At 41.6% G+C, this 27,974-nt stretch overlaps 1 protein-coding gene across 1 annotated transcript in view; it reads right to left on the bottom strand.

The window, feature by feature from the left end:
• Positions 1–312: 312 nt before the first annotated feature.
• Positions 313–27,974, bottom strand: part of IPMK (inositol polyphosphate multikinase) — a 40,528-nt gene continuing 12,866 nt past the window's right edge. The window contains exons 3-6 of the mRNA XM_084290344.1: positions 20,898–20,994; positions 14,223–14,395; positions 6,988–7,069; positions 313–5,981 (exon numbers count right to left, since the gene is read on the bottom strand). Coding sequence (XP_084146470.1) covers positions 5,347–5,981; positions 6,988–7,069; positions 14,223–14,395; positions 20,898–20,994 — 987 coding nt within the window. The 3' untranslated portion in view covers positions 313–5,346. The remainder of the gene's footprint in view (positions 5,982–6,987; positions 7,070–14,222; positions 14,396–20,897; positions 20,995–27,974) is intronic.

Here is a 27,974-nt window from a genome sequence, read left to right as displayed (position 1 = left end):
AATTCACGTACAACACAGCAAAGCATGGACTTTTGTCAAAAAGCCAAATTCTTTTGTTTCAATTTTTAAAGACGACTCTTGTGTACCAAGGCAGGTATTTGCAACGAACAATAGCAATGGGTGCCATGAAAAAATGGTGGTAAACTGCTAAATCCAATGTACACACGTACAGAATATGGGAAAGAAGAGAAAGAGGGGAATCAGTCGGTGCAGGTAGATTCACAAAAACATTTTTTCAAGAGTCTTCCGGTATTAAAAACAAACCAATTATACTTGCAAGTCACTTGCAGAAAATTTTAATAATTTGCCAAATATACAGCTATTAGAATTACCCTAAATATCAATTATAATTAAATTACAAAAGTTGGTAGATAGCATAGTACAATGCTCTATAAAATAAAGACATGTAATATTAACAATACCCCCTGCAGTCCGATAATGGCAAAAATAGCAAATGAAATTACAAACACATACAAATCAGAGGAGACCGAGTGACGGCATTAGACACTTGAATCAAAGAAACTGACACCAGACTAGATACATTCATCCCTCAAGCATAATAAATGTAGAACTTTAGATTTTAAAAAACAATTAACAACACAGCATCAGGTGCAATTTCACATGCTTTCGTTTATCTTCCAGTACAGTTCCCAGAGTATTAAAGTGCCTTTGTGCACTCTAGTTTCATTTATAGTCAGGTGCAATACACATATTTGGAAGTTAGTTCATAGGTCACTTTTTTCTAATAAAATAACTATTTGAACCAATGTACACAATTCAAACGGAGGTGTTTTAAAAGTACCTTTGTTCTTGGTGACTATTTTCTGTTGAATGTCATGTAACACAGAAATTAAACTCCAAATACACGGGGCCCATCTCCATCAAACAAGACCACAGAAGCTGTTGCTGGAAGTAGTTTTCTGTTGTATAATCCTTAGCTGTCTTCCTTTTCTCCCCTTTCAAACACTGCTAAAATAATCACATTTGTCCTTTTGATGATGACCTCTGCAGCTTTCACTTACAGATTGCCACAAAAACAGTAAAGGCAGCATTTGGCCTGCAACTACGGAGAGGAATGTACTTTACAAACAGCATCCTGCAACAGCCTGTTGTCATTTGATGGATATACATGGACAGCATCAGTCTACCTGCGAGATACTTGAAGACTTCACAACCTTTGGATCGTATCAGGAGGATTATCTGCGCTGCAGAACTGACCTGCTGTCCTATGCTTCTCATGAACTTTCACCACTTCCCACTACACTACCTGCTTAAACCCAAGCCTCAACATTAATTGCAGTAAGAAAAGGAAAACTTCATGCACGGTTTGGCTGTCACTCACTTTGCCCCCAAAATGTTCTCTGGAAAAACGCACACAAGCAAATGTCACAAAACCTACTATCTAATCCCCAAAGTATGTTCTGTACTAAAATTCCACTTCTACTTCTTCACGGTAGAAAGTGCAAAAGGGAAATGTATTTCCCACACTGAGGCATTTTGATGGCATTTTTCAATACCTGCACTTTAAGAGCAGTTATGGGGCACAAGTGTTTTGTTGTTTTTGTTTTGTTTAGGAAATCAGTTTCATTTTAAATTATTCTATAATGATGCTACAGAAGGTCACCTGTGGTACCAGAGCAAGGACTGAAGAAGGCACTCTGGAGGAAAAAAAAAAAAAAAAAGAAAAAAAAAAGAGGAGAATGAACAACAAATAACTTTAAACAGTCCTACCGCTGTCTTCCTACACCTGACAATGGTTCACATCATGAAGTGAAGAAACAATGAGAATGGTTTGTAAGCTTGGGCTGTGAACACCACTGGTGACATGCCAGTGCAGGTCACACCTTCCCTGTGCTGCTGTTACAGGCTCACACTCAGTACTGCACGATCCAGGCTCAAACCAGCCCGAGCTCATGGCAGGTGAGAGTGCTGCTGGAGCTCTAGATGTATGGTAAGCTAAAATTACTTAAACAAAACCATGTGCACTTTGTTAATCAAACAAAAGGGAATTAGTGGTTTCTTAATCTACTGACTTAGACTTTAAAAGTTTCTCCATGAAACTGTAGAGTTACAGAAAAGAACAGTCTGGCTATGCATTACAGCAGAAAAATAGAAAACAGTACAAGGTTCATGTGAATCACAATAAGTCTCAGTTTTAGTTCATAAAATGATTTGGTTAAAATACTTTACATGTTTCATAATGGTATAATAACTTTTCCAATGTACTTTATGCAACAAATTCCACCCATATCCAAAAATACCATATATGTAAATACTTATGTGGTTTTTGGTTTTTTTTACAAAACTGTATACAATTCAAACTCTCCTTAAGTAAGCCTATACACAATTCTCACAATCACCTAGGTAGAAAGTCTTCAGAATAAGAATATTCTCAGAGAATATAGGAACGACAGTGTTTCCATGCATCTTCCCTTTTGACAATTGATTCTGCTAAATCAAACTCTTATTGCTTAAAATCAGAACAGACAGGTTTCATCAATGACAACAGCACTCGAATACCACGCCAGCCTGGGGAAGAGACCTGCTTGCAGCTTGACTGGGCAGAAACACCCATCAGCCTCGTTACCAGTTCTGTGAAAATGTCCACGTAGCTGTCGCCTGTCCTGTACGTTTTGCACAGAGAACAAACGAGAGGCATCACTGGCAGGGAGGGAGATCGAAGGTCATACATACTTTTAGTGTCCAGAGTCTCCCTTTACATTTTCTAATTAATTCTGTGAAACATCTCCAGCTGTAACTGAAAACAATCCGATCTGATCAGATACAAGACACTACAAACACCAAATCTAAAGTGTGCAAGAACAATGTGAAGATAATGCCTTGGTGGGCTTAAATTCACATTCGGTACTATGCCAAAACACCTCTATGGCAAGCTTTATTTACACAATTTCCAATTAAAAATACTGTTATCTCTCAAGCTACACTTTAAATTAACAGAAATACATCCATAATAACCGTTTAAAAAAAAAAAAAAAGATAAAATGATTTTTTTTATTCAAAATAATCTGACAGTTTAACAATATTTCAGGTGCATTACAAACACTGCCATAGTCAACACAACAATCAATACTTAAAGAGCATTCAAACACTGAAGACACACCTTAAAGCAGAGACAGGAGAATGCGCTTACACTAAGAGCATACAGGTCATTTTCCAATAACTGACTCCTTTGAGGCAGATGTCTGAATTCTCTGGCACAAAAATGAATTAAAATCCAGAAGAGATGAATTACAGAGGACAAAAATTCAGAAGTAAAAATGTTTTCCCCTGTTTTTTCTACAAAACATTGTGACTTTTTATTACATGGCCACTATCAGCCTAGACTACCCTAGTGTTGACTAGTTACGGGATAAAACAACAAGATCATAACACACAACCCAGCATTAAAGCAAACAAAACCACCAACTCTTCCTAGAATATGGCTAAATTAGTTCACAGAGAGTTGGGAATATATTAACTATATAGTGCAACGGAAATACCAGGTGGAAAAAAATACTTTATCTTCATGATTATTTCCCCTCAGCCTTCACCATAATTTGCATAAAAATTTCAACACGGTGATACTGCCCCTCCTGCAAGCATCTTTCCCCACGCTTCAGAACATCATCGTGTTGCTAACTGATTGCTTTGGCTCCTCAGTGTATTGGCCAGTATCAGCTCTAACACTGAAATAACGTAGTTCCACGCGTGATACCCTGTTTCTTCCAATTAACCCAGGATCTAAAACGGAGCTAAAATTTCAGCTTTATTTAAAACAGCGTATTTGTTCGAAAGTGTTTGTCTCTGACGTAGAAAACAGATGTCAAACCAAGAACTTGCACAGCTGCATACACAGATGAGTGCATAGTGCAGAACGTCACACAGAGAGAGCAGCAAGGCCACAACGTCACATCAAGTCCACACATAAAAGCTGTATGTTGCCAATTCCCGAATCCATTCTAAGAAGTTTCACTCGAGGGGCCTGCTTAAAGCATTAAAATCTTACTTTACGTATCACGCTCCGGCGTGACTTGTATATAGCTGACTACACACGCACATTAGGACAGCCATGGACACCACACAGAGGAGACACACCATCATCCCAATCGCAAGTATTCCATATGAAAGCCTTAATTTTTCCTGTGAAAAAGAAGCAAGTGGGACAACTTTCAAATCATACGGCTTGCTTGGGTGTTCATAAAGAAAAAAAAAAAAAGCTGCTTTAGCCCAGGGTTAACAGAACCACAACTCCATCGAAACCCACAGAGGTTTATCTGGTTGCTCCAGGGCTGGACTGGATCTTCAGAGCACAGGATCCTTCAACCACATCGCTCATCGCTTCCAGCGGTGCTCCCCGGCGGTGGGAACCTGGAATGCTTCTTGCAAAAGTGGCAAACAGCTTGAGGAAATCTCTGTACGCTTACACAAAATGCTTCGTCTCCCCGTTCAGTTTGTTTGCTTTTAAAAGCAACGTTTTTTGGAGAAGGGCCATCAGGACAAACGAGCAAAGCATTCCCCTTAGTCACAACATCAGACATTCCATTAACAGATTGCCTTAATCTCCTAAACCAGATTAGCTCCTGGACTATCTCATGCTCATTTGTTTTTGTCTTCACTCTTTCTCAGAAACGAAGTTTCTCGAGCAGTTGTGCAGTTTAAACCTGTTACCACATTTTAGTCCAGCATTTTCTTAGCACCTCAACACAAATTGCATCACAGCTTGCCTGCAATGAACATCGGCTACGGACAAGCACCCACAGCAGGGTTAGAAGAACAGCGACATGGCCCCGATACATTGAGAAGCACTTTTTGATACGCTGGTTCCCAGGTTAGATGACTGAATCTAAACGGGATTTCCCTCAAAGCAGGGTTAACTCCAGTTATTCGAATACAGTAAACACAAGAGGGCAGTACGGAGGACGTCAGTCCCGTACTTCATAGTTTTCAGTCCATTTTCTAAAAACCTGTTAATGGAGATATGGCTCAGTGTCAAGGCTAAGTGGGCAAATGTTATCTAAGCTGAAGTCGTTACAGGAACTAACACAACCCCTGCTTACTGTACAGCTGCACTCCTTGGATTTCAGCCAGCCAAATATGCCGCATCCTACCAATTTGCCTATCCTGCATAATCTCAAGTATCTTCACCCTTTCGCATTCCCCAATTAACTACCAATTATTTTCCTGAGTGAGATTATAAAAAGTTAAACCCTTCTACCAAAAGTACAAAGACAAATAAAATAGAGTAGAACAATACAAACCCAGTTATACAGCATTACAAGTGCAGAAATTCGTCACGTTGTTGCTCTTCGTTATTGTTGGCCCCCAGTAAAAACCATAACAAAGAATCTAGTTATCCAAAATACTTTGAAGTACTGTGATTAAATTTTTCAGACCATAAATGTATCCCTCATCCTTTGCATTGCTAGGAAACACGTGAGCAAAATCTATCATTCGCACTTCTACGTTTATGCTTTCCTTGATCTCTGCTGGCATGTGACAGAAAACTTTTTCCAGTTGGGGTATAACGTTTCCGTTCAGATGCTCCTGGGTGATGCAAGTGCTGCTTTTCCACATGTTGTCTTGCTCCAAGTTCTCAACTTTTAGCGAGAGCTGACTGTGGTGCCTCTTAGAGTATGCCTTTTTGTGAAGTGCATAAAATTTGGACAAGCCTTTACTTACGGAGGCCTCAATTTTTCCATTCTCTGTAGAATTTATTAGGTGAATATTGTTATTATACTCCAGTATGTCTCCACCTGATAGCAGTCCTTTGGGCACTCCCCTCTTCTCTGCCAAGGTGACATCGCTCAACCGCACGGTTGTTGCCTGACACGAACCTTCGTAAACAAACAGTAACGAGCTTGCATAAAAGTTGAGTTGCTTCTGGCCCTCAAACCACGCCAAAATTTTTTCTATCTTCTGAATGCTGGCAGCGATCGCGTCTTTTCTCAGGCAGTACCCATTGTGGAAAAACTTTGCAATGCCTGGAAGAAACAGATGTTTTTGAGGATTATTTTCACCTCTGAAATGAAATCAAATGCTCTTCATTTATTTGGGGATGGGAATGATTCCTGATTTGAAGGCAGCATTCAGTTTCCTTTCCAGCACAGTTATTAAACGAATCAGAACTGAACTGAGGAACTCGGGCACTTTCAGTCACCTCCCCACACAGGTTCTGCTGTACAGAGCAGCTGGGCTACACATATACAGAGCCTGTGTTGGGCTTGGATCATAAAAAAATAGCCACTCTATCTATCAAGCAGTAGATGAACACGGTTCCTGCACTTAAAGCAAGCACCCTGCCCAACTATTTTGGGCAGGGACCCACTAAATTCTCCAGGGGATAAACAAGCTTCGGCAGCTCCCAGCTTCTTTATCACAAGTGACAGAGCTGACAAGCTGCTGCCAGCTCTAGAGAGGGGTGTGTGTCTGTCTGTCCTTCTGTCCCCATAGGGGGCAGACAAACAGATGTCAGTTAATGACTAGTTTGAAATGTTTATCACCAAATAGACATAGAGTGGTAAAATTTTTATTTATTGTTGGTGTAGAGGAAGGTAAGAATTGATTTCAAGTGAGATGGTCAGTGAAAAGTGTGTTTATAGCAGCTTTTTAATATTACAGACAGCACTTACTCACGGAATACAACCAGAAAAATACAGATTAAAAACATTAACACCTCCAAAATTTCTACCTCAATGGAGTATCAAGCCTCAATTCTGCAAAGCGATTGGATTCTACCACAATTACTCTCTTATTAATAGTAAAAGGGATGTGTGATGAGGAAATTCTTGTAACTGTTGTTACAGCCAACTGCACGTTTAACTTAGGGTTGACAGGTAGTTCAGATGATGCAGGGCATAGCTAAAGACCCATCTGGCAAGAGGAGAGAAAGAGATTTTCTAAATGGGAGCACAGAGACTACTCTACTTTTTCCACAGAGTTCTAAAATAACAGTAATATCAAATACCCAGCAGCACTGAGCTCTCTTACCATCCTTTACTGTTTCCTTCGTCAAGCCCCTTCCGTAGTGCTGGTTTTGCGTCTCGTAGCTGTCAGAAGAGACATGGTACACCTGCAAGAAACAAGAAGGTTCTTATTTAGAGCAACCAAGATTTTCTGCATGAGACACCTTACGGACAGGTTACAAATCTCTGCTACCACTTATCCCTTCTGTAGCTGTACGTTACTGAAGAGGTCAGCACTGCCCTCTAGTGCTCCGATCTGCAAAACAGTGCCCCTGCATATCTTGGGCTTAATCTACAGGTTGTATTTTCCTGCATCGGAAAGACATCATACTAGTTACAGAAAACATTTTACGTAGTACGTACCTTGCAGATCAATGCTAAGATGTGAAACCATCACATTCCTACTAATGTTGCTACAAATAATAATTCAGTAAGACTTAACGTGTTCATGCATTCAACTATTTTGCAGTTCTTAAAAACATAAATATTTGATACAACAGCAAAACAACAAGAAGTGCTATGCTGTGACCAGGAGTGCCCAGTACCCGAGACCCATCTGAAACTACGATTTTTGGCACAAATGAGGTTACATGAAATAAAGAGAGCAGCCGAGTGAAAGCTCGATTCCAGCAGGTACTGGTACAACCAGCACAACGCTCTCGCCTGACAGGGAGGCAAATCACACGGGTACAGTTTTGCCCATATCAGGAATTGCACAAGCTCAACAACTTAATTAAAAACTGTTTTACACAGAGACACATTTTCTCTCTAACTGAAATAATTTCCATTGTAGAAACGTGCCAGCCAGCCAGGCCCAAATATAATTTGTTTATGAGAGTGTAGACAATTCCTGCTTGGAGAAATAATGGTGTTACCAAGCAGGCGGTTCTCTCTGGCAGAAACTTTCTGCTTGGCATTTGTTCAGACCACCCAACCCTGCGGCACCCATCCCGGCTGCCGCGCTCTGCCCTCACTTCACCCGCCGCACAGAGAGAGGATCCCACAGAGAGCAAGTGGGGCTGCACCGGCGAGGCAGTGAAAATAGGTGCATAAAATTGAGTGGTATATAAAAAATAGTAATAACAACAACAAAAAAGCAGAATTCCCTGAGTTTTTTTGTTTGTTTGCTTGGTTTTTGTTTGTTTGTTTTGCAGTCTCCCACACCAAAACTTCTCTCCCTCATCCAAACCACGATGAGCACGGTCTGAAAACACAGGCCCAAACTCTTGCTTTGCAGAGCAGCTAGAAGGAAACGTCTCAAAAAATTCTCACTGTGACAAAAAGATGCAAGTAATTATACCCAGTGTCCCCAAGGAGCTCAAATCCTGGTGTGTGGAAACAGCGACTCCAGCCATCAGCCACGCATTGAAAGGGCAGTAAATAATTCTGATTGTGCTAAAGAAACAACAGTAGTAAGCCTGAGTGTTTCAGCTCGCTCGGTGGCGGGATTACTTCCCACTGTTACGAGTCCAACTTCTACTGCTGTAACAGCTACAGAAAGTGAGGTCCTGCTGCCTATAAATTCAGAAGAGTGCAATGAAAGAGGCGAGTTATTTTAAAAGAATATCTGACTACTGTGACTTTGGTTTCACTAAAACAATCATTCTTCTCCACTTCTTTTCTTTAAAGCATATTAGAGAGAGCATAAAACATACAAAGTCAAAGACAACTTATTTAATTACTTCAAGTACCAGAACTACTTTCAAAAGCTTTCAAAAACTTCCAAAATTTCAAAAAGAACACATGCAAAAGGTAATTAAATAAATCAAGAATAACAAAGTCTGTTCCTTGGGAAGAGGAGCAAGAATCTGGAGATCGCGTCCATGTTTTTACGAGCTGCATCTCGTTTCAGTGGCACCAAGCATGCGCGTTCGGTCGGTCTAGGGGCAGCTGCCTGCACACATCTGCACTGCAGCACGCTCACGAACACATAATCCTGTTTACCAGAATCTTATCTCTTACCCATAGGAGCTAACCGTTTCTGCGACACGGGCAGTTGCTCAAAAATGCTGATTAGGATCTGCAAGCTCATTTTCTTTTCCAAAAAAACGCTGGAACAGCGCATAAGCCCCCTGTGCCTCTGAGTTTCCCACGAAGCCACCCTACCTCTTCTCGTAACTTGCACAAACCCGTTCCCCCCAGTTTTAGAGGTTTAAAACTCTTATGTGCAAGTTTTGCATCGGCTGGGCATATTTAACTATACGAAATGGTTGGTGACAAACTGCTGAGCCCCACACATACCAACCAGCACTACAACGTACAGAGTTAACTATCTTGTGAATAAGCATGCTCAGAATACCCTTGGTTACCAAAGGGCTTGGCTGCAGTTCTAAGTTATTTTTCTTTTCTTGAAGACAATAGTATTGAAGGACAACACATGCAGGTAATCATGAAAGTATTCTCCACGTTAGCCAAAGAGCTGTCTCTTAATTCTCCTCAAAGCCTTCCCTCAATGGCAAGGACGTGGCTGCTTGAACCATTCCTGGACGACCTCAGCGAAACACAAACACGTTAAGCCCCGTACTGAAAGCAGAGGAACAGAAACCCCAGCTCAGATAGGAGCAATCTTTCACCACGTCTTGCTTGGTCCTCACCCCAAAAACAAAGGGATCGCTCTGCTGTAGCAGCACGAGGCCGAAATTGACTTCCAAGCCGAGAGGCTTCTTGCCTTACCGCGCTTTTGTTCACGCCGTCACTGCGGCTAATCTGCTCCCACCCCTTCCCAAAATGATATTTGCCTTTGAACCAACTTTTCTTCTGTAAACCTGTTGTTGCGAGTGCCTGTACTAGCCCATTTCTGTCAAAACGATGGCAAGTCCAATAAGTCACATCTGCAGCCTCAACAACAGCCAAGACATTATTAGACAGGAAAATCTCATTTCTTGTCCACCTGCCACGGCTCGTTACGCGTTTGCTCTGCATTCACATAAGGAGTTCCACTGCATAGCACAAGACAAAGAAAACGCATGAGATCTGCGAAACATCTCCTGTAAGAAAAGTCCTGCTTGATCAGGGATTTTTGCACATTCCTACCAGGCAAGAATGGAGATGTTTCGGTCAACAGCGTGTAGGCTCCTCCTTGTGCCTACAAGCACTCCCAGTTCAGTGAGGTTTCTGCATAAACAGAGCCGGAATCCAGCAAGCTAAAAAGTTTTTCGGTTTTAATTATTAATAGTAGGGACTCTGTATGGGCAGCATGTCAAACAATCCTGATAATTAGCTGACAAGGGAAATTATTTTTGGAGTTTCTCTTCCAAAAGCATTTGGCTTTTGGTTCCCCAAGAGGTGTTAAATTATTACTATTTGCATATGCAGACATTTTTGTACCATTTTTTAAATTATGGTGTTAGTACAGTGAGACAGTTTGGAAACCCTGCAACTGCAGCTTTAGAATGTTAAGTTGAAGACTGACTCCAGGAAAGCAAAGTATCAAACTTTATACAGTGTTATTTACACTAATTCAGCGCTGGCTTACATGGCAAAGCAGAAAAATACACAGCTGTTCAAATACTTACCTATGGAAACTCCCTAACTTGTAGAATTATCACTGAAATATGTATTTTCACACTTTTTGCTCACACCTCACCATTATCCCCATGAAATGCAGAGGTTTCCTTTATGTCTGAAGAAGCCAAGTTTCTCCGCAGCCCTGTGAGCTCTCAGGGACTTCTTCCTGCTACTACGGAAGACTTTAACACTGAGTTTTAATAAACCCTATCTTTAATAAATTCAGTAAGTTGTAGAATGAAATTATGTTGAAACCTATTCAGTGACAGAGAAGAACAATAACCTCCTAAATAAAAGAAACAGAGGCACTGCAGTTAAGTCATGAAGCACTTTTAAAATAGCGGAATACATTATTTTGGATTCCCAACACTTCCACAGAGCAGCTCGTTAGAATAAATTTCTCTTATGCCTGCTTTTTATAATAACAGGGAGAAAAAGGAGGCCACCTCTCATGTCACCCATCCCCTGCTTTTTTGTAACATCCAGGAGCTGTTATCAGCCATAAGGACACAACTGTACCAGCTGTCGTTTATCTGATGAGTCCCTCGCCCAAGAGGATGACAGATGAGCCTCCTGAACTCTAGAAATGAATTTCTGAAACATCCTTCAATTGACTGGCAGATACGGGACTCAGGGGAATTGCTGCACTCAGTCTTGCAGCACAGATTTGGGCACTGTCGAATTTGTGAGCATTTTCTTTTTAGCTTTTGTTTTGTCTTCCGCTGTTTTCTGAAACCAAGCTTGAATTAGATTATAGAAATATAAAACAAACAAACATAAAAGCCTTTTTTTTTTTTTCAAGGAAGAATAGGAATGCTAGATGCAAGATTTAATAGCTTTATTATTGTTCCCCTACTAAATCTTAATTGATATATCAGGGCTTACAAAAATTGCACTGTTAGAAAAGGTTCATACAGAAAGAAAATGGTCTCAGCCACGGTTAGTTTTAAAATATCTTGCAGGAACATGTGCTGTAGATTAGGAAATTTACTTTTGGAAACAGCTTTGATAAGGTATCTGCATTAATGTATGCAATAAATGTATGCAATAAATCATAGGCACAAACAACAGTACATGATGGATTATACAGGCCAAGTTACATAATCATCGCTCCGTGCTTTAAAAACATGTTCCACAAAAATTGTGAGCTATGTAACACTGCAATCAAGATGCTCTGAAAAAGGAAAAAAAAAATAACGTAGAAATTGGGAATTGTGGAATCTGAAAGGGCTGTGAATCAAGATCACAACCCACACATTCTGCTTTTATTCAACAGCAAATAGAACACTATTTTTAATACTGCATACGCTGCTAAGATGTTTCTTGTATATTTATGTCGACTAGTAAAACCATAATGCAACCTGTATTTCTGTTACTGAAACTGTAACTTAGAGTTCTGATTTATATTTGAGCTCTCCCTACTTTTGTAACAAACGTCTGTCCTCAACCATCTGACTGAAGGAACCCCTGCGCTGACTATGAAATAGGTTTTTAACAAATGTTACTGAAATGACTGTGCTTTCTAAATGTGGCTCCGTGCATTTCTTCTGCTATTCAGTGAATAAAGATGAGCATGCTTTAGCACATGCCAAATGCCAGAGCCACGTACATAAAACAAAGCTCTGCCAGTTAGATTATTATCATTTTTTAAAGGATAAACAGTCTGTATGGATGTATAACTAGATGATTACTTACTTATCAGTGTGTAAAAAAGCTGTATCGATGACTTTTGGGGTTAAAAAGGACTATAAATACATTTTTGTTTTTAAAAAAAGGTGTAACATCATTGCTCATATCTTTCTTCATGACAGCTTTTATGCTGTGTGCTTTAAAAGCACAGAGAACTGCATTTTTCCTTTTTTTTTTTCCTGCCCCCCTCCCCTTTCCTGCTTTTCCAAAATAGAAACAGTGAGATACCTCCTTCATCCCCAGTATTGCAAATAACTCTGAACCAAGAGATTAAAATCAAAACTCTTCTTTCTAGGTTGCATGACACCACGCAAACATGTTTGCCCAGCAAACACCAGCATCCCTTACCCAGCATGTTAGCTGTTACAGGCAGAAAATGCCTGTACAGGAGAGGTTTTACATCACGTCCTGAATCCTGGAATAATAAAGCAAGCAGACTGGCAGAGAGCACCCCGTAATCGAGAGGAGGCAAGCTGAGCAGAGAAAATGCCTTGTTTGTGAATGTGGGCTTTGCTAAGTGCTGCGTGAGGGGAGGAGGAACCTTTTGAAATCTTTCTGGAAAATAACTTCAACATGCAATTTGGTTCCAAACGCTCAAAACACATCTCATCTAGTTAAACACCGGATGGGAAACTGCAGTGCTTGGGGGAACCATCATTATAAACACAGCTTTAATTAGGGAATCAAAAGAATTTCTGCAACAGGATCAAGATGCCAGTAAACGACAAGGTTACAAACAAAACCACAAAATACGGTGGAAGCAAGCACCCCTTTTACGCTGTCAGGACACAAAGAACGTGAAGTACGTTGTTTTACGGATGAGATAAGAAAGGTTATGTAATGATACAAGCCTATAATCTTCAGCCTTCCTTCTCGATCCAAACTGTTGGACTGGTTTTTGACTCCCACATGCTCTCTCGCAGGCTTGCATAATTACTACTCATGACCACTATAATTTATAGCTGTAAAAGCTTATCTCAAGACAAAGTTAAGGCTGAGAGCCTAGGCAATTAGGTACAAAACACTGCAGGGAGATTAGAATTATTTCAGACAATGGTGCAATCTGGGTGCTGTTGCTTTCTAAGCAAAGTAGAGGCTTACCAAAGTCTCCAGCCATTTATGTTTGCTGATGCAGAGCCTGCAAAGCCCTGGCTTCCTCCATGCAAGTATGGCAACAAAAACCTCATATCAAACCAAAAATATACCCGCACCAGTTGTGGCAGGAAAAAAAATACTTCAGATGCCTTGCATCAGGCAATCCTTACTGACATTAACGCGTTTGTGTTACTGATCCATAAATGTTCTGTAAAGCTTTTCCTTATGCTTAAGTATTACAGCAGTCAATACACAAATACTCATTCATCTTTCTCCCTGTTTAAAAGAAGGAAATCTAACGGAGTCACTAAGGACATCTGAAGGTCTTTACCCATCTCAGACTAAGCTCCAACTGGCAGTCGTTCCTCAAGCACGTATGCTTCAAAGACATTTTCTCTGGATTGAAAGCTTGTTTAACTGCAGACTATAAGCAGCTATTTATAACCATGTATATCACCTCTGAAAAGCTAACTTACTCTTCCCTAAGTATAAAAATTACATTATTTTTATAAAAGCAAATCAAAAATAAAAAAAGACTTAGGACACAGACTGTTACTAAATTTTGAAGACTGGTCCTTTCTGTAAATCTCTGATACAAGCCTAAACACCAAAAAAAATGCTTTACAATCTTTAAAGCTATGCAACAAGAAACGATTGCAACTACATTCAGTTTTGAATGACTATCATCTAGCCCAACACCTTTCCTGTATGTGTGTATATACATAGAGAGAGGCTGCAAACAGACTCTCCGAAGGGGCACAGCCAAGTTAAACACTTGTGAAGAGAAGCAGTGTTTTGAAACATACTTCACATGACAGTTGATACCAGTACTACCAACACACTGAGATAACACTTTATTTACACAAAACTCCAAAGCATTGTCACTTGCTAGATAAACTAGCTGCGGTATCTGGTGTTGGACTACAGAGCAGAGCATAAGCTGAATTGGAAAAGAAAACAAGTCCTTACCCTCATGCCAAGTACCAAAAAGCCAATCTCTTCCATCAGTGGGTACTTGCTGACCTGCTGCTGTATCTTCTCAGCTGAAGCATATGGATCGTAACTTTTCTGCCCTATTTTTACGTCCATTATGCAAGGCTTATTAAACTTACGGGTCACATCTTCCAGTTTTAGATACATCTCTGTAGAAAAGACAAAACTTTGGTTAGCAGTGGGCAAAGCAAAATAATCACAGAGTTTCTGCTGAGCTTCTGTGGAGGAGGGAGAATAGTTAAAGGACTCACATGATGTTAGGCCTCACGTTTGTCTCTGAACACAGCCTAAATTACGGTCACTGGCAGCCACAAACTCCGTTGGCATTAAATTCTGAATGCATTCTGGTTTAGAAAATAATATATAATTAAAGAGTGCTAGCCTGGCACTCAAACTCAAATTATTATCCAGATGAAACTGAGGAGGAGCTGTTATTAAGGCAGTAACATACCTCAAATATCATTAATAAGCACATACACACACCGGTTACTCCGTTTTTTCAACGGAGACTGCGTTTTCTTTCTGCACGAGAGGGGTAGACTTCAAACTGCAATTTTCTCTGTCATTTTAAAAAGGAAATTAACATTTCATAGTGCAATGAGTCTCCTTTTTCTCCTCCCTCGCCCCCTTTCTCCTTGGGCACCTTTTGGGGACAACACTGCTCAAATCCTAGGCTGCCTCTCGGCCGCTTCCAGAAGTCCTTTTGGGTGGGTGGACTACAACAGCCTCAGCCCCTCGGAGTGCCTGCAGATTTAAAGGAGGATGTAAAACCTGATCAAACTGGTTCATGCTTTTCTCCAACATAGGTAAGAGATGATTTTCCAGTGTGATTTATGGCACTGGTTGTCAGAGCACACCAAGAAAACCAACTCCCCTAGTAACTGCCTACAACTCGGTTGGAGAAAGCGTGCACACATCTCCAACCCTTGGCAGGACACGATGTGTACGAAGGAAAGGTCGGGCATCAACACCCTTCTCATTCTTCACATCAGCTTCTGCTAAGCCTGCGTTTATCAGGCCCAAACCTCCCATAAAAATCCATTTTTCTTTTGGAGTCCAGCCTACTCCATGAGCATGTCTCCTTGGCTTTAATGCAATCTGCATACACACGGACGCTGTGTTCTTCCCCATTCCTTCAGCATAATCTCAGATGGGATTGCCAAAGAAAGCAAAAACCTCTGCAGTTAAATTTTAAAGAGGGAAGAGGGACAAAGTGCCTTGATTTCACAGCTGTACAGAAAAGTAACAAAGTCAGTTAGAGTCAAGAAAAAAGGAACAAATAATGTTCCTTTTTACTCAGTAAGTAGAGACTCTTCCTTAAAGGTATGAAACTGTTTTTTATTACTTACGTCCTATTTAGAGCTTCGATTTTTACACCATTATCACTGTGATCAAATGACCCAATTCCCCAAAGTACACGTGCATCAATCTGAGAAACAGATTTGATTTAATCCTTAGATGTTTGCCTTATCTATAAATGGAACTAAGCATGTATTTAACTGTATAGTCATGCCCAGGAAAGTGTGTTAAATCAATATACTATTCTAAAATCCAGTCTTCTACTAATTCAGTGCACCAGCTTACATTACTTTTCAGTGTCCTCAGGGCTACAGAATCAATCTGTCTACAGCAAAGAGATTTTGGCTATAAACTAGCTCACTCATACACAAGGTTTGTTAACTCTAACTGCAGGGATACCCAAGCTAAAATAACTCACACTTAACTTTGAGAAAGCCACAGACAGCAAACAAACCCAACATTTGCTCATCAGATGTTCCCTACAGGACCAACGCTCTCCCTATTAGAGAGCATATTCTGTATAAGCTGGACTGCAAGTGCCAATTCTTCTATTCGAAGTGTTCATACACAGGTCAAATTCAGTCAGATATTGGCAAAGCTTTCATTTTTGAGGTTTTGGGGACTGCTACTGACTCCAGAGGAGTCCTACAACCTCTCAGCTCTCTATTATTGAAACAAAAATAGTCAAAATCTAAGCATCACCTTTCACACCCAGCCTTTTTCACACTATCTAAGGTAATCAATGTATTTGTGGCATCACTCTAAAACAATCCAGGAAACAACTTCTAAATGAAATGTAAGGATTTCAGAACTCGGCTCGCAAAAGCACTGAGCCAGAGACATGGCATGGGACAGGGACAATACAAAAACATCTCAGGAAATGGCTGTTGTCCTTTACCACCGACCCCAAATGCATTGGATTATCTCATAAGCAGCTCCAGACTCGCTGTTACAAATACTAAAACTATCCAAATTGTACATTGCCACAAATTATTCAAATTATTTAGATGCAATGTTGTTTGTCTGAGTTATTTTGTAAACCCTAAACCATGTGTATGTAAAGTAGTGTAAGACATCTGTTTCCATAAAGGAACAACAACTGAGCCCATGAAAACAACTAGTTTGAAAAGCAGAACCCAATCTCCCAAACAAGCCCTTAATCTTCCAGACAACATGCAGGCAAGATAGTTCAGCTCTTTCCATCACAAAAATTTGAAGAGCACTCACGGGTATCCGCCATCCTCTGCTCCACTCATCCAAATCCCTCTTTTTAAGCATACAGCACCAAAGTTCAGCATTTCTTAAGATATTTAACTTTTTATTTCACCTTCCATTTCAGAGCTGCTAAACTAGAGTACCCCTCCCTAAAAACCTCCTAAAACATAACAATTACTATTAAAAAAAAAAAAAAAAGGCATTGAAATAGCTTTGGAACTAACATTAACCCTGGGAAATACTAATTACTTGGAAAAGTCTGTGTATTATCCAGAAATGACTCATCTCTCTCACTTTCTGGAATTATAATTTAAGTCTTCATCTCCAGCTAGCTGCCAGCTCAGTCAAGATTATGCCCCATCTGTTCAGAGCACACCCCCACTCTCAAAAAGCTTTTTGTCCTCGCGGCACTGAGTTATTTTTTTTTTCTGATTACAGCTTCAGAAAATGTATCAGGTGTTTACACATTGTTTTTTCCTGGCACTGTTTGTGTTGTGTTCAACTGTCTCAGACCCCAAAACCAGAGGATCAGGACACACCGGGATTTTTCACACAGCAACCCTTCTGGTATCTTGTGAAGAGGTAACCAGAGAGCTCTCCTTCCTGTTTTGTGAAAAAGACAAATGCAGATTTTTCAAGCAGTTCAGATTTTCTAAGTTATTATGTGCAATGCTCCTAGCCCAAAGTATGTCTGAAAATCATGCATTCACCAACACAAATAATTTTCTATTGCACAAGCAGATAAAAATCTCTGATGTAGATATGCTTCATACCAATAGATTACATTTCAACTATCTAAAAATGCTTTAAATTAAAGTCCCCTGCAGAGAAAAGAATTCATTGGGATTTTTGTATCTTAGCTTTGGTAGATAATCCTGAACATGTATTTCAAGAACTTAAACAAATCATTGCTCAGAGGCTTCTCCTCCCCCCTTTCTCTCTTTCAGCAGAAGAGAAAGAGAAGGGAAGATGTGGTTTGACATATTATTTACATATTTTATTGCAGTCCCAAAGGAGGCAAACCAAAAGACCACCAAAATTCAGCAAGTATGTATGGCACGAACCACTGCAGACTTCAGCACGTACATGCCGAAGCATTCAGTACTTGCTGGAGTCAGAAGTCTCAGAATAACTCCAGGCATCTGACTTCATAATCTGCAAGACACCTCTCAAAACATACGAATAAACAGGGGAAAAAAAAGCTTCAGCTGCTCTCAGCAGCAAAAGAAAACAAAGGTTTGAAGATGTCTTGTGTTTTTCTACCCTGTTCTCAGTTCAGGCATCAGAAAGTAGAGCCCAGTATGAAATGAGCAGTGGTAAAGTTCCTTGCAAAAAATATGCAGGAGCAACAAGTAGGCAGCAGAAAGCACAACTCTCAGCAAGAGATATAAAAAGCTTAACATGCTCCGACATATCTTTGCAACAACTTTTCCACTTGCTTATTAATAAATTCCCAACACATACAATGCCAGGGAGCCCTAAATTGAAATCCAATTGTCTCATTCCGATTTCAGATTATCTTCGGGAGATGGAGTGTCATCCCTCTCTCACCCTGGCTGCCATGCAGTAGCACTCAGTATGGGATTTCTGCATAACAAGAGTTATTTATAAGCTTTTAGTGATACACTATGTTGAATATCGCTCCATCTTTTCTACCTAGAGGATTAAAGTTCAGCAGAAGGAACTCTTTACCCATCATATGGAAACTCAGAAACGCGCAGAAATGAAGTTCAGAGTGGTCCTAAATTCAATTCCTGTTTTGTTTTTGCTTTTTTCTACAGGAAACCTGCAGTTCTCTTGTCTGGGTGAAACCCACTCAAACTCCCAACCCTCTTCCCAAGATAACAACTCAGATGCTACACATGCAAGACACCACTTAGGAAAGAACTTCATTGTCTCATAAATAAAGGAGTTTTATGTTAAACAAAGGTGCTTATGGCCATCCCCTCTCTCTGGGCAAGCAGTTGTTCCTGCACACAAACACTGTTGGAATGTATATAGATAGACCAGAACAAGCAGCACACAGCAGGGCTCTGGCAACCAACAGATTTATTTCATTTCATTTAAGTGCAGTCACCTACGCCCAGTTCCGCAGCAGAGAGGAGTTACTGGGTTCACTGCTGAGAGGCTGCCTGGAGCTGTGTCCCCACAGGACGTGGAGTTACTGACGAAGCAAAGGTCAGGGATCCAAAGTCAAGATTGCAAAAAGCTGCACATACAACCCTAATCTGAATGTAATAACTGGTTATCTTTGCAGCAGCTAGATTCCTTCATCTAGTGTCACGGGGACATGCCATAGCAGCTCAGCACGCCTAAGGTCCCATCTTTTCAGTGCTGCCAGAGATAAATCCACAGTTTATCTGGGGGGAACAGGGCACAAACCCCACCACTGATCTTCCCAAAATAGCCTTTCCATGCTCTCTCTGTACTCTGTGGGTCTACTTTACCTCTTCCTATTTTTGTAAACTCCATTTTCTACTTTTTATGCAGTTGAAACACAACTGTGGTGATTCTTCTCTCCTCTGGTGTCTTCTGCTGTCAGGCACTGATGCACAAAGGCAAATTCATCACAGAGGTTTTCCTCCACACCTGGCATCAGCAAAAGCGCATTTGCAAATGCAAGCTGGTCAACAGAGCACTTCCACATTGAATGGCCACCTCCTTAGCTTTGGACGTACCCCAGCACACACACGTTCTGCTGAGGTCCACAATCTCCACTGCACTTGAATTCTGTCAGGACTACACAAAGCTCATTCATACTGCAGGTAGCAGAGCTGGCAGCCAAGCGTTTTGTGTGAACCTCCACTGCTGCTCTCTATCAACAGAGCTCCCAATATTGCAGTGTTTTTTCAAGAACAAAAAAAAAATCAAAGTGTTGCTCTTCCTTTAAACCAGCTACTTCCATTCCTACAGGCTACTTCTCTACTGCTGGTGGAGACCTGCCAAAATTCAGCCCCATGCTGCACAGTGCTAGTTAATTCCCAATGTAAACTAGGGACATGTTGAATTACCATATCTCAGCTAGACCACACATTTTAAGATCCTACTCTAAGTAGGAAAAATTGATATGCAGCTTGGAGGGGACACTAGTGAGCTCCATGACACACATAAAATTAGGAGGGAAGGAAGAAGATAGCTTTGGTAGAGCTATGTGGGTTAGTGCCAAATATGAAAGTGTGAAGGCAAATCTGAGCCAAGAAAGCATTACGTACTGCCGCAGTCCTCGCTGCATTTATTTTTACAGAATTTAGACAGTGACTTTGGATGCTGCCTCACCGCTGTCTTGGGAAAACAAGTCTATCAAGGGACGGCACAAGCCAAAGAAGATCGAGCTGTGTTAACGGAGCACAGCTTCTAGTTTCAGTGCCTTTGCCTTTAAATAAACTCGAGCGCATCTTTTTGCTTCTGTATGTTCCAGAAGCTCCATCTCCCAATGTGAATAAGAAAGAGCAGAAGAAAAATAGTTGCTATTTTAAATACACATCAGAAATATCTCCATCTTCTCTTGAAGAGACAATCTTCCAATTGTCCTCCAAAAATACCTTTTCTTTCTGACTCCTAACATGTTATACAAAGTTAAGCTACCAGAGCTTTGTTTCATTCCAGTAACAAAGGATGACAAGCAGTGCTCTTAAACAAGGCAACTACCAAAAAATGCATTTGGTATGATATGGCAAGGTGATGGGATCCAACCTCTGGAGATCCAGTAGCAGATTCCAGCTTGAATGCCTCACCTCAGACCACATCCTGTCTCTTTTTTCCTTCTTACACACCCATACAGCATCTGTGTCCTGCTTTGACGGCCTAATCAGACAAACGGGCATCCAGCCCACCCCTCCTGCATGGTACAGACCAAAGCAGCAGCTCTGGGGCCATATGCATCAGGTTCAGCTACTTGCAAGACGTTTGCCATGTGAATGGCCATGCCTCGTCTACCCTGGGCCACGAGGATGCTCCCAAAGAATGAAGCTAGCCAGAGGACTGCCAACTGGAAAGTGTTCTTAGTGGGAAAGAAGCAAACAAAACAAAACCAAAAAGGAAAAAAAAAAAAAAAGACAGAGCTTGCAGCTGCCAAAAATCAGGCTCCCTAAGATTTTTCCAGGAGGTTTGGATTAATAGATAAAATTAGAACAGTACCATTTGGTGCAGTAGGTGGTGACCAGACACCGAAGTATTTTGGCAGATACTCCCGCAGCTCCAGAAGAATGCTGTCGCAACAGTCAGAGTCATAAACCTGAAATAAATTAAGGGGAGGGGGAGACAAATAATGAGTTTAAAACATTCACTTTATACTTCCTGTTGTCCCATAATTATCGTTTCCGGCAGTGTTTATTTTCATAAATTTAGGATTCCTACTTCATGTTTAAAAACATACAGGATGAAAATACGAATTATCACAATCTGAGAAAAGTGAGTGGAAAAATTGAAAGCATGGATACAAGTGGAAAAGATAGATCAACTCTAAGAAGAATGTATGGCTTAACTTCAATAAAAATCTTAACTGCAATTGTTAGCGTTGAAGTCTATTCAGTGAGAAGGGGGTCCTCCCATCCTGAACCCAAGGCTGTTTGGGATTACTCCACTGTATCACAAATCTAAAGCTTTATCAGGTAGAGCACACAAACTCAGACTGGGGAGCGTTTCCTTATTTCCTTCAAACAACTCATCCTGTAACGACTCCACACAAACAATGAACAATTCAAATGCATGCGTCTTCATCTGCTTAAAGTCTTTTAACATTTTTTTTCCCCAACTCCTGTTAAGAATACAAGAACAGTTTGCAAACAGCAGCGGGCTTATGTTGCTGAAGGAACAAACCTTCACACAGCTACAGCCAAGCCTGTATCTGCCATGGGACCGCACGACTGTCGCCAGTTTTCAACACTGATGTTAGAAGGGTTTCAAACCCTTTCCTTTGACCAGGTATCTTCCCCCCACAGCAGATCTAGTTACAGACACAGAGGACAGCCTACAGCACCAGCTGACTAACGTGGTTTTCTGACTAAGGGCTCCACACCCACAGTACAGGTTACAATTATTATCATTGCCTTTAGGAACCACTTCATCCCAACGCCCTTGCAGCTACCTGGGCTCTGATGCCCCAGGCTCGTGTCCTGCTCCAGTCCTGCAGGAGCTGCACAGCAATATCCCCAGACACCGCACACGGGTGACAGGGACAAGCCACAGCTCTGCTCTCCCCTCAGTGTGCAATGCACAGCAGTGCAGGCAGAGCACGCTGCGAAGTCAGAAGCAATGCGAAAAGAATAAATTTCCCATCTCAGAGCTCTGCAGAGCTGGCTCAGCTCCTGGCTTTGAGACTGACATTCAGCCACACTGGAGAACACCCTGCAACAGGAGCTACAGGCAGCTCACATGTCGGCATACACAACCCTACATTTCTGACATTAATACCTCTAGAGAGGAAAAAGCCCCGAACTTGAAGTCCAGCTGCTATTTCACACCAGACAGCCTCGGCTACAGCCACCGCTGCGGTGTGACTCTAGGCAGAGCCTCAAGCAGCAGGAAGATGAAGTTGGTCGGGGTGGGTTTGTGCTAAATTTAGTTTTCATTGCAGAAATCTTGTACGGGGCAAACTCAAATCTCCAAGGGCTACAGGTAACAGTGGCTTTCCCCCTGTTAAGGCAAGCTGCTAGGCTGATATTTTGCGTGCAGAGACAAAAAAAGAAAAACAACTTTGCTCATCCCTGGGATCAGCTGCTGCTGTTTATTTTTATTGATGCAACATTGCTTTGATAAGCATCAGATGTTGCCAGCAGAAGACAGTGATCTCCTCAAGAGACTGCGATGCAGCTTGTTCTAGAAGGGAGGAAGGAAGGAGAAAAAAATGCAGGTGGAGGGGAAGAGAGAAAGATCTGATGCTGGGGCAAAGACCCTCCCTTTGGCAGCAATCGCTGTCCCCACTGACCGATGCCACTGCTGGGCCAGGACTGGAGCACAGACTGCCAGGACTTCCCACTGTGGTTGTTTGCAGACAAGCAGCACAAAGCCCATTTCTGCCTGCTGCTGTGGCACCCCTCAGCTAACTGGCAAGGAATTAGGCTACACCCTGCACGAATACTCTTCTTCTAGGTGAACCCAAACAGGGCTGAGAGGCAGCGACCATCAAGGCGCAGCCCTGATGTGGCAACAAGTGTGTGCATTAAGGACTGGACGCTGAGGAGACAGCTGGAAGCAAGAAGTGCAGCAGACAAGGAGGACAAACGCTGAATGCAGCTGAGACACAGGCAAACTGTGTAAGAACGTGAGGGCTTAACTTACCGGCAAAACACAATTTTAGGAAAGACAGAGAAAGTAGCGTATGGGGAGACCATTAAAAAGGAAAGACTTGTTGTGACTCACCTTTGAAACCCTGACAGTAGGTTCCAGTGCTAAAGACTTAGCAAATAACTAACAGTATGCTTCTGGGCATTTCAAGAAGTGGGATACAACAGAGACGTCCAGGTAATTGGGTGTAATAGCCCAAAGTCAAGGCCAAACGAGGAGGAAAAAAAAACCTCCAGAAGAGGTATCTTCTACATAGCCCATCCTTAATACACTGATATAAGGCATTTTAAATGGAGAAAGAACTCACAGTAATGTAGTGTTCGGTATCGTTACCTCTGCATAACAGAATTAAGTGCATTACTTCTGTCTCTCCAGAAGTCATCTTGCTCCCTGAAGCAGTAATAAACTCCCTTTTTAAGTTTGACGTAACACATACAAAGCACTTATTTGACCTTAATACAGACCTCAATCTCAGCCTGTGATGTATTTGTATGTCAAACAAGAATAAGCACTCAGATAATGAAGATCAGAGGAAGTCATTTGGTGTGGGCAAAAGCAACAAAAACGGACATTTCAGGAATTACAATCATTCTTAGACAGAAGAAAACCACTCCTGCTCATTAGAAAGGGGCTAAACCAGCAACAACGGGCATTTCAGCTTGTTTCATCCAACCCACTAGCAAGCTACACCTTTAGGTGTCATTCAGAGTGATCAATATAAACGGGTATATGACAAAAACAACCCTAAATTTATAGAGGAAATACACCACACATCCCATACCCCGGAAGGTATTGCTGCTGACACAGCTGGGAAACTCACTGGAGAAGAGGTTATCACTTATCCTGGCACAACCTTTAGAAGTAAACCATTGTGCTTTCATTTATGTTAGCAATACTCCACCATTATTGGAAAAGCAGCTGCTGGGTTTTGCACGTAATGACTGGCCTGTTTCTTGAGCACACACTGAAAAACCTAAGCTCTTTCTGCTTTACTGTACATGACCTCTTCATCCAGCAAATCAAGAACTGCAGAACAAGTTGGCGTCAGTTCAGCCGGGGTAGGTATCCCTCCTACACATCACAGGACGCGTTCTTCCAACAGCACAAACTGGAGATATGAAATGCAGTTGCTGCTGGGCTTAAAAGCAAGTAAACAGGATGCTGACATTTGGAGGGCTCACAACATGTCCATTACAAAGTACTGCAGCTAACTCATAGGAAGAACATGCCCCAGATATGTTCTGTGGCAGCTCGATAGTCTAATAGACACCATGAAGTCATAATTTCCAGCTACTCAGAATGTTTTAATTCTGAGGCAAATTCACCCTCCCTTAGTTTTTAATCCAAAGTACACTCTGTTTGTTTTGCTAAGTCTGATCCAAACAGATTCATCTGTTTTTTAATGCAAACAGGGGGGCTGCCTGGGAGAATGGGAATGTTCTTTTCCATATTTGAAGCAGCATGACATTCGCTCTCCTTTGTTTTGTAAAGACTAGCTAATCACAGAAATGACTGAGGGAGGGCAGAACAAATGTTTAAATTTCAACAGGAAATTTAAACTAGTTCTGGCAGTACAGACCCATCTTCAAGTGTCTTGGTGGAAAGACACCACTTTGATTAAAATGTAGTCTCAACGCAATTTCTTCAAGTACGTAAAAGAGCCGATTTAGAAAACATGGATTTTAAAACATGCATTTATTTAAAAGCGATTTGAGTAGGAAACTAGAAATGCTGGGCCAGTCCCAACCATCCCCTTCTCTTGTTACCATAAGCTGTCCCTGAGCAGAGGTGCTGTCGCTTGCAGAGCCTCAGGGTACACAAGCAGCCACCAGCAGCAGGCGCAGAGCTCAGCTCCCAGCTTATTTCTTAGGGGGTTCCTGGGTGGCAAACAGCTGAGAAGCCACGCACTCAAATTAGCAAATACAAGATTTACAGATGATGGTGCAACCTTAACTCTGTCTCCCTGCGTGTACGCATTATATCACAGACTTTAATTACCTGAGTGTGCGCCACATTTCCCTTCGGACTCCTACATCACCCAGTTAAACCAGGCAAGTACGAGGGCCAAAAAAGCTGAGGTTCTATCAGCAGCTCTGCATTGAGCAATTCATAACTGCACAGCTTTACAACTCGGAAAGCTTTTGCTTCTTTTTCAAAGAAGTACCATCATGTTTTGACTTGTCTGCAGTATTTCCTTCTACAAATATGACTGGAGTTGAGCCAGCTCTGTTTATATCCAAAAAAAATCTGATACCAGAGTAATTCCGAAGTTAAATATTTACGAATGCTGTTGTACTAAATGCTACTTTAATGAATTGCTATTTTACTATCCAAAATATAGCTGCACTATGCATCAGATTATAGTCACTCACAGAAAGTACCTACAGAAAGACTAGAAAAGATTAAAACAATTCAGGATGTATTTACGTTTCCACACTGATCACGCAGATGAATTTTCAAATAAGAATGGCGTACACCTGCAACAATTCTATCCTCCTCCCAGGAGCCAGGAAAAAAAAAAAGTTACAGAAAGGAGCTGGCCATCTTAGCTTCCAAAAAATGAAGGCTGTGAAAGTAAGCTTTGACATCTCCCAAAGAGATACTTATTTGGCCATGTTTATCAAACCAGACATTTTCTAGCAATGCCAAAAAAAGAGTACGTCCTATTTTATCCACTTCCACATGTTTTATATAGTCAAAATTGGGCTGACCCTAGCGAGATTTGCAGCCTGAGGCATGGAATTATCCTCACAAGAGGAGAAGCAAACCCTGACCCATTTCCAAGGCTGTGGCAGAGCTTCAGACCTTCAGCAGCAGCAGCCAGAAGGCAGCAGTCGGGCACAACCACCAGCAGCAGCGCCCAACAAACCCCACTGCAGGGCTGTGAGCAAAGAGCAGCGGATGCCACAAGCAGCAAGTTCTCCAAAACAGCCAGAGATAAGCTGGGTAGGGACAGATCGTCTAGACCCCCTTCCTTTCCCACAGCCACGTACTTCAGAAGCAAGGCAGGAAATATTTGGAAGATGCACTCCACCCTACCCCATCACAAGCACCAAGGGGCTGTTTCCCTCTTCACAAGACAGCAAACTCCCATCTCATCTTTCATCCCACAAGACTCCCAGGCAACAAAAAATTAACAAGAAAGCAAGTTGAAATTATTTGCTTTACCCCCACACAGACCCTGCAGCTGCTGGAAGCCACCCAGCTGGGCACAGAGCAGGGTGGTGGGCATCAGGAAGTTCTCAGTCCAAATCACAAAGTAGAGATGATGTTTCATCACAAACCTCTTGCCACAGAACTGAGCTTCCTCCTGCCCTTCCGCCTCTCCTAGGTTCACAACTCAGGAATGCAGGCAGATGTTATGCCCAGCCTCAGCTCTGTAGGAAGCTGGAGTCTCCAACCCACTTGAGGGCTCTTTAAAGTCAAAGATAATTCTTCTGTCAACAAAGCCTGGCACCATAATCAGATTTATATATATATATATATATTTATTTTTTTTTAAAAAAAAAAGCACACTCTTGAAGAAGATACCAAGGAAAGCGTAGATGATTATATCAACAGCATGGACACCTGCTAAGCAGCCTTCTGAGTAGGTCAAGAGATTCCTAAGTTGAATCTAATTCAAAACACAAGACAAATTGCAGATGAAATTTGCTATTCCAAAACCTAAGTTTGGTTTATGTATTTGTACATACAACAGAGACAGAAGCATCATGCTTGTGCTTGGTACTCTCCGCTAGAAGCCAAATTCAGGAGAACATAGCCTAGTTGGTCATCTGATAAGGAAGTTTCAATTTTAACACTTCTCCCCCTACTCTTCCTTTTTTAGTTCAACAGCACTTACCATCCACCAGACAGCGCCGTAGTGATGCTGTCCTCAAGTCACCCACTGCAAAAAGTCAAGCCGTCAGCAGTCAGAGAAATCCAGCATATCTCAAGGCAAAAAGTCCCTTTGCTAGTCCATACCAGTCCCTTTGCTAGTCCATACCTTCCTCAAAGAAATACAGTACAGCCAGTTCTCATCTATCTGTACAACTATTACATGAAAATAACAGCTCTGTTACAGCAACGCTCCAAGTGGTGCAACGTGACCACTGCTTTGTGTGTTCAGGGAAGAAAGATACTGACCTGGTCAGAAACCACTACCTCGAGATCCTCATAGATGTAAAACCAAGCTGAGCAAGGGCAGCAGCTAGACTGTTTCCATCCAAACTTTCTGCTCCAAGATGTTTTGAACCAACTCCAACTATTTCTGAGTTTGAATTATCACTGGAACTATTGAAAGAAAAGTAAAATGGTAGAACAATGGGATAAAAAGAGAAATAAGCCACGACCACTGTCCCACTTTCTGTGAACATTAATTAGCATTACCCTTCGTTTCTGGAAAGCACTGAATCTGAAGATTCAAGCTAGGCTGTGAGAGAGAACAAGGGGTGGGAGGAACCCTGAAGCAGTTATATAGGCAAAACTTAATTTTGCATTTCAAAGAGATGGAAAGGGAAGACAAGTCCTGACAGACACAAGTTGGATTTTTCTTTTCCAGTGCTGCGAGAGGCAGCTCTCACAAAGAATGTACTGCAGCATTACCCTCAAGGTGCAGTTTCATGGTAGCTTAAACCAACCTGAGCCTGGAGGTGTTAGCATCCAGCTGATCCGCGTCTGTTTCACTCCTCAAGTTGGCTCACCGAGAAAGTGCCACGGCACCCTGCTGAAACTGCCTTCCAGGTACGTTCTGCCACCAACACTCCTGAAACACTTAAAGCCATGTCTTTATCTTCCCTTGAGAACATCCATTGGTGCTCGATGATATTTTGATAATTTTAGTCATCTAAGCTATTTTACTAACATCCAAGTAGCTGTTTTGTAATAGCTGGAGGCATTTTTGTGGTTGACTTGAATAAGTAACCCTTTGGAGTCCCACACCCACAT

The sequence above is a fragment of the Netta rufina genome, assembly GCF_964035555.1.
Source record: "Netta rufina genome assembly, chromosome: 7".
Taxonomy (NCBI): Eukaryota; Metazoa; Chordata; class Aves; order Anseriformes; family Anatidae; genus Netta; species Netta rufina.
This window is presented reverse-complemented; position numbering and strand designations above follow the sequence as displayed.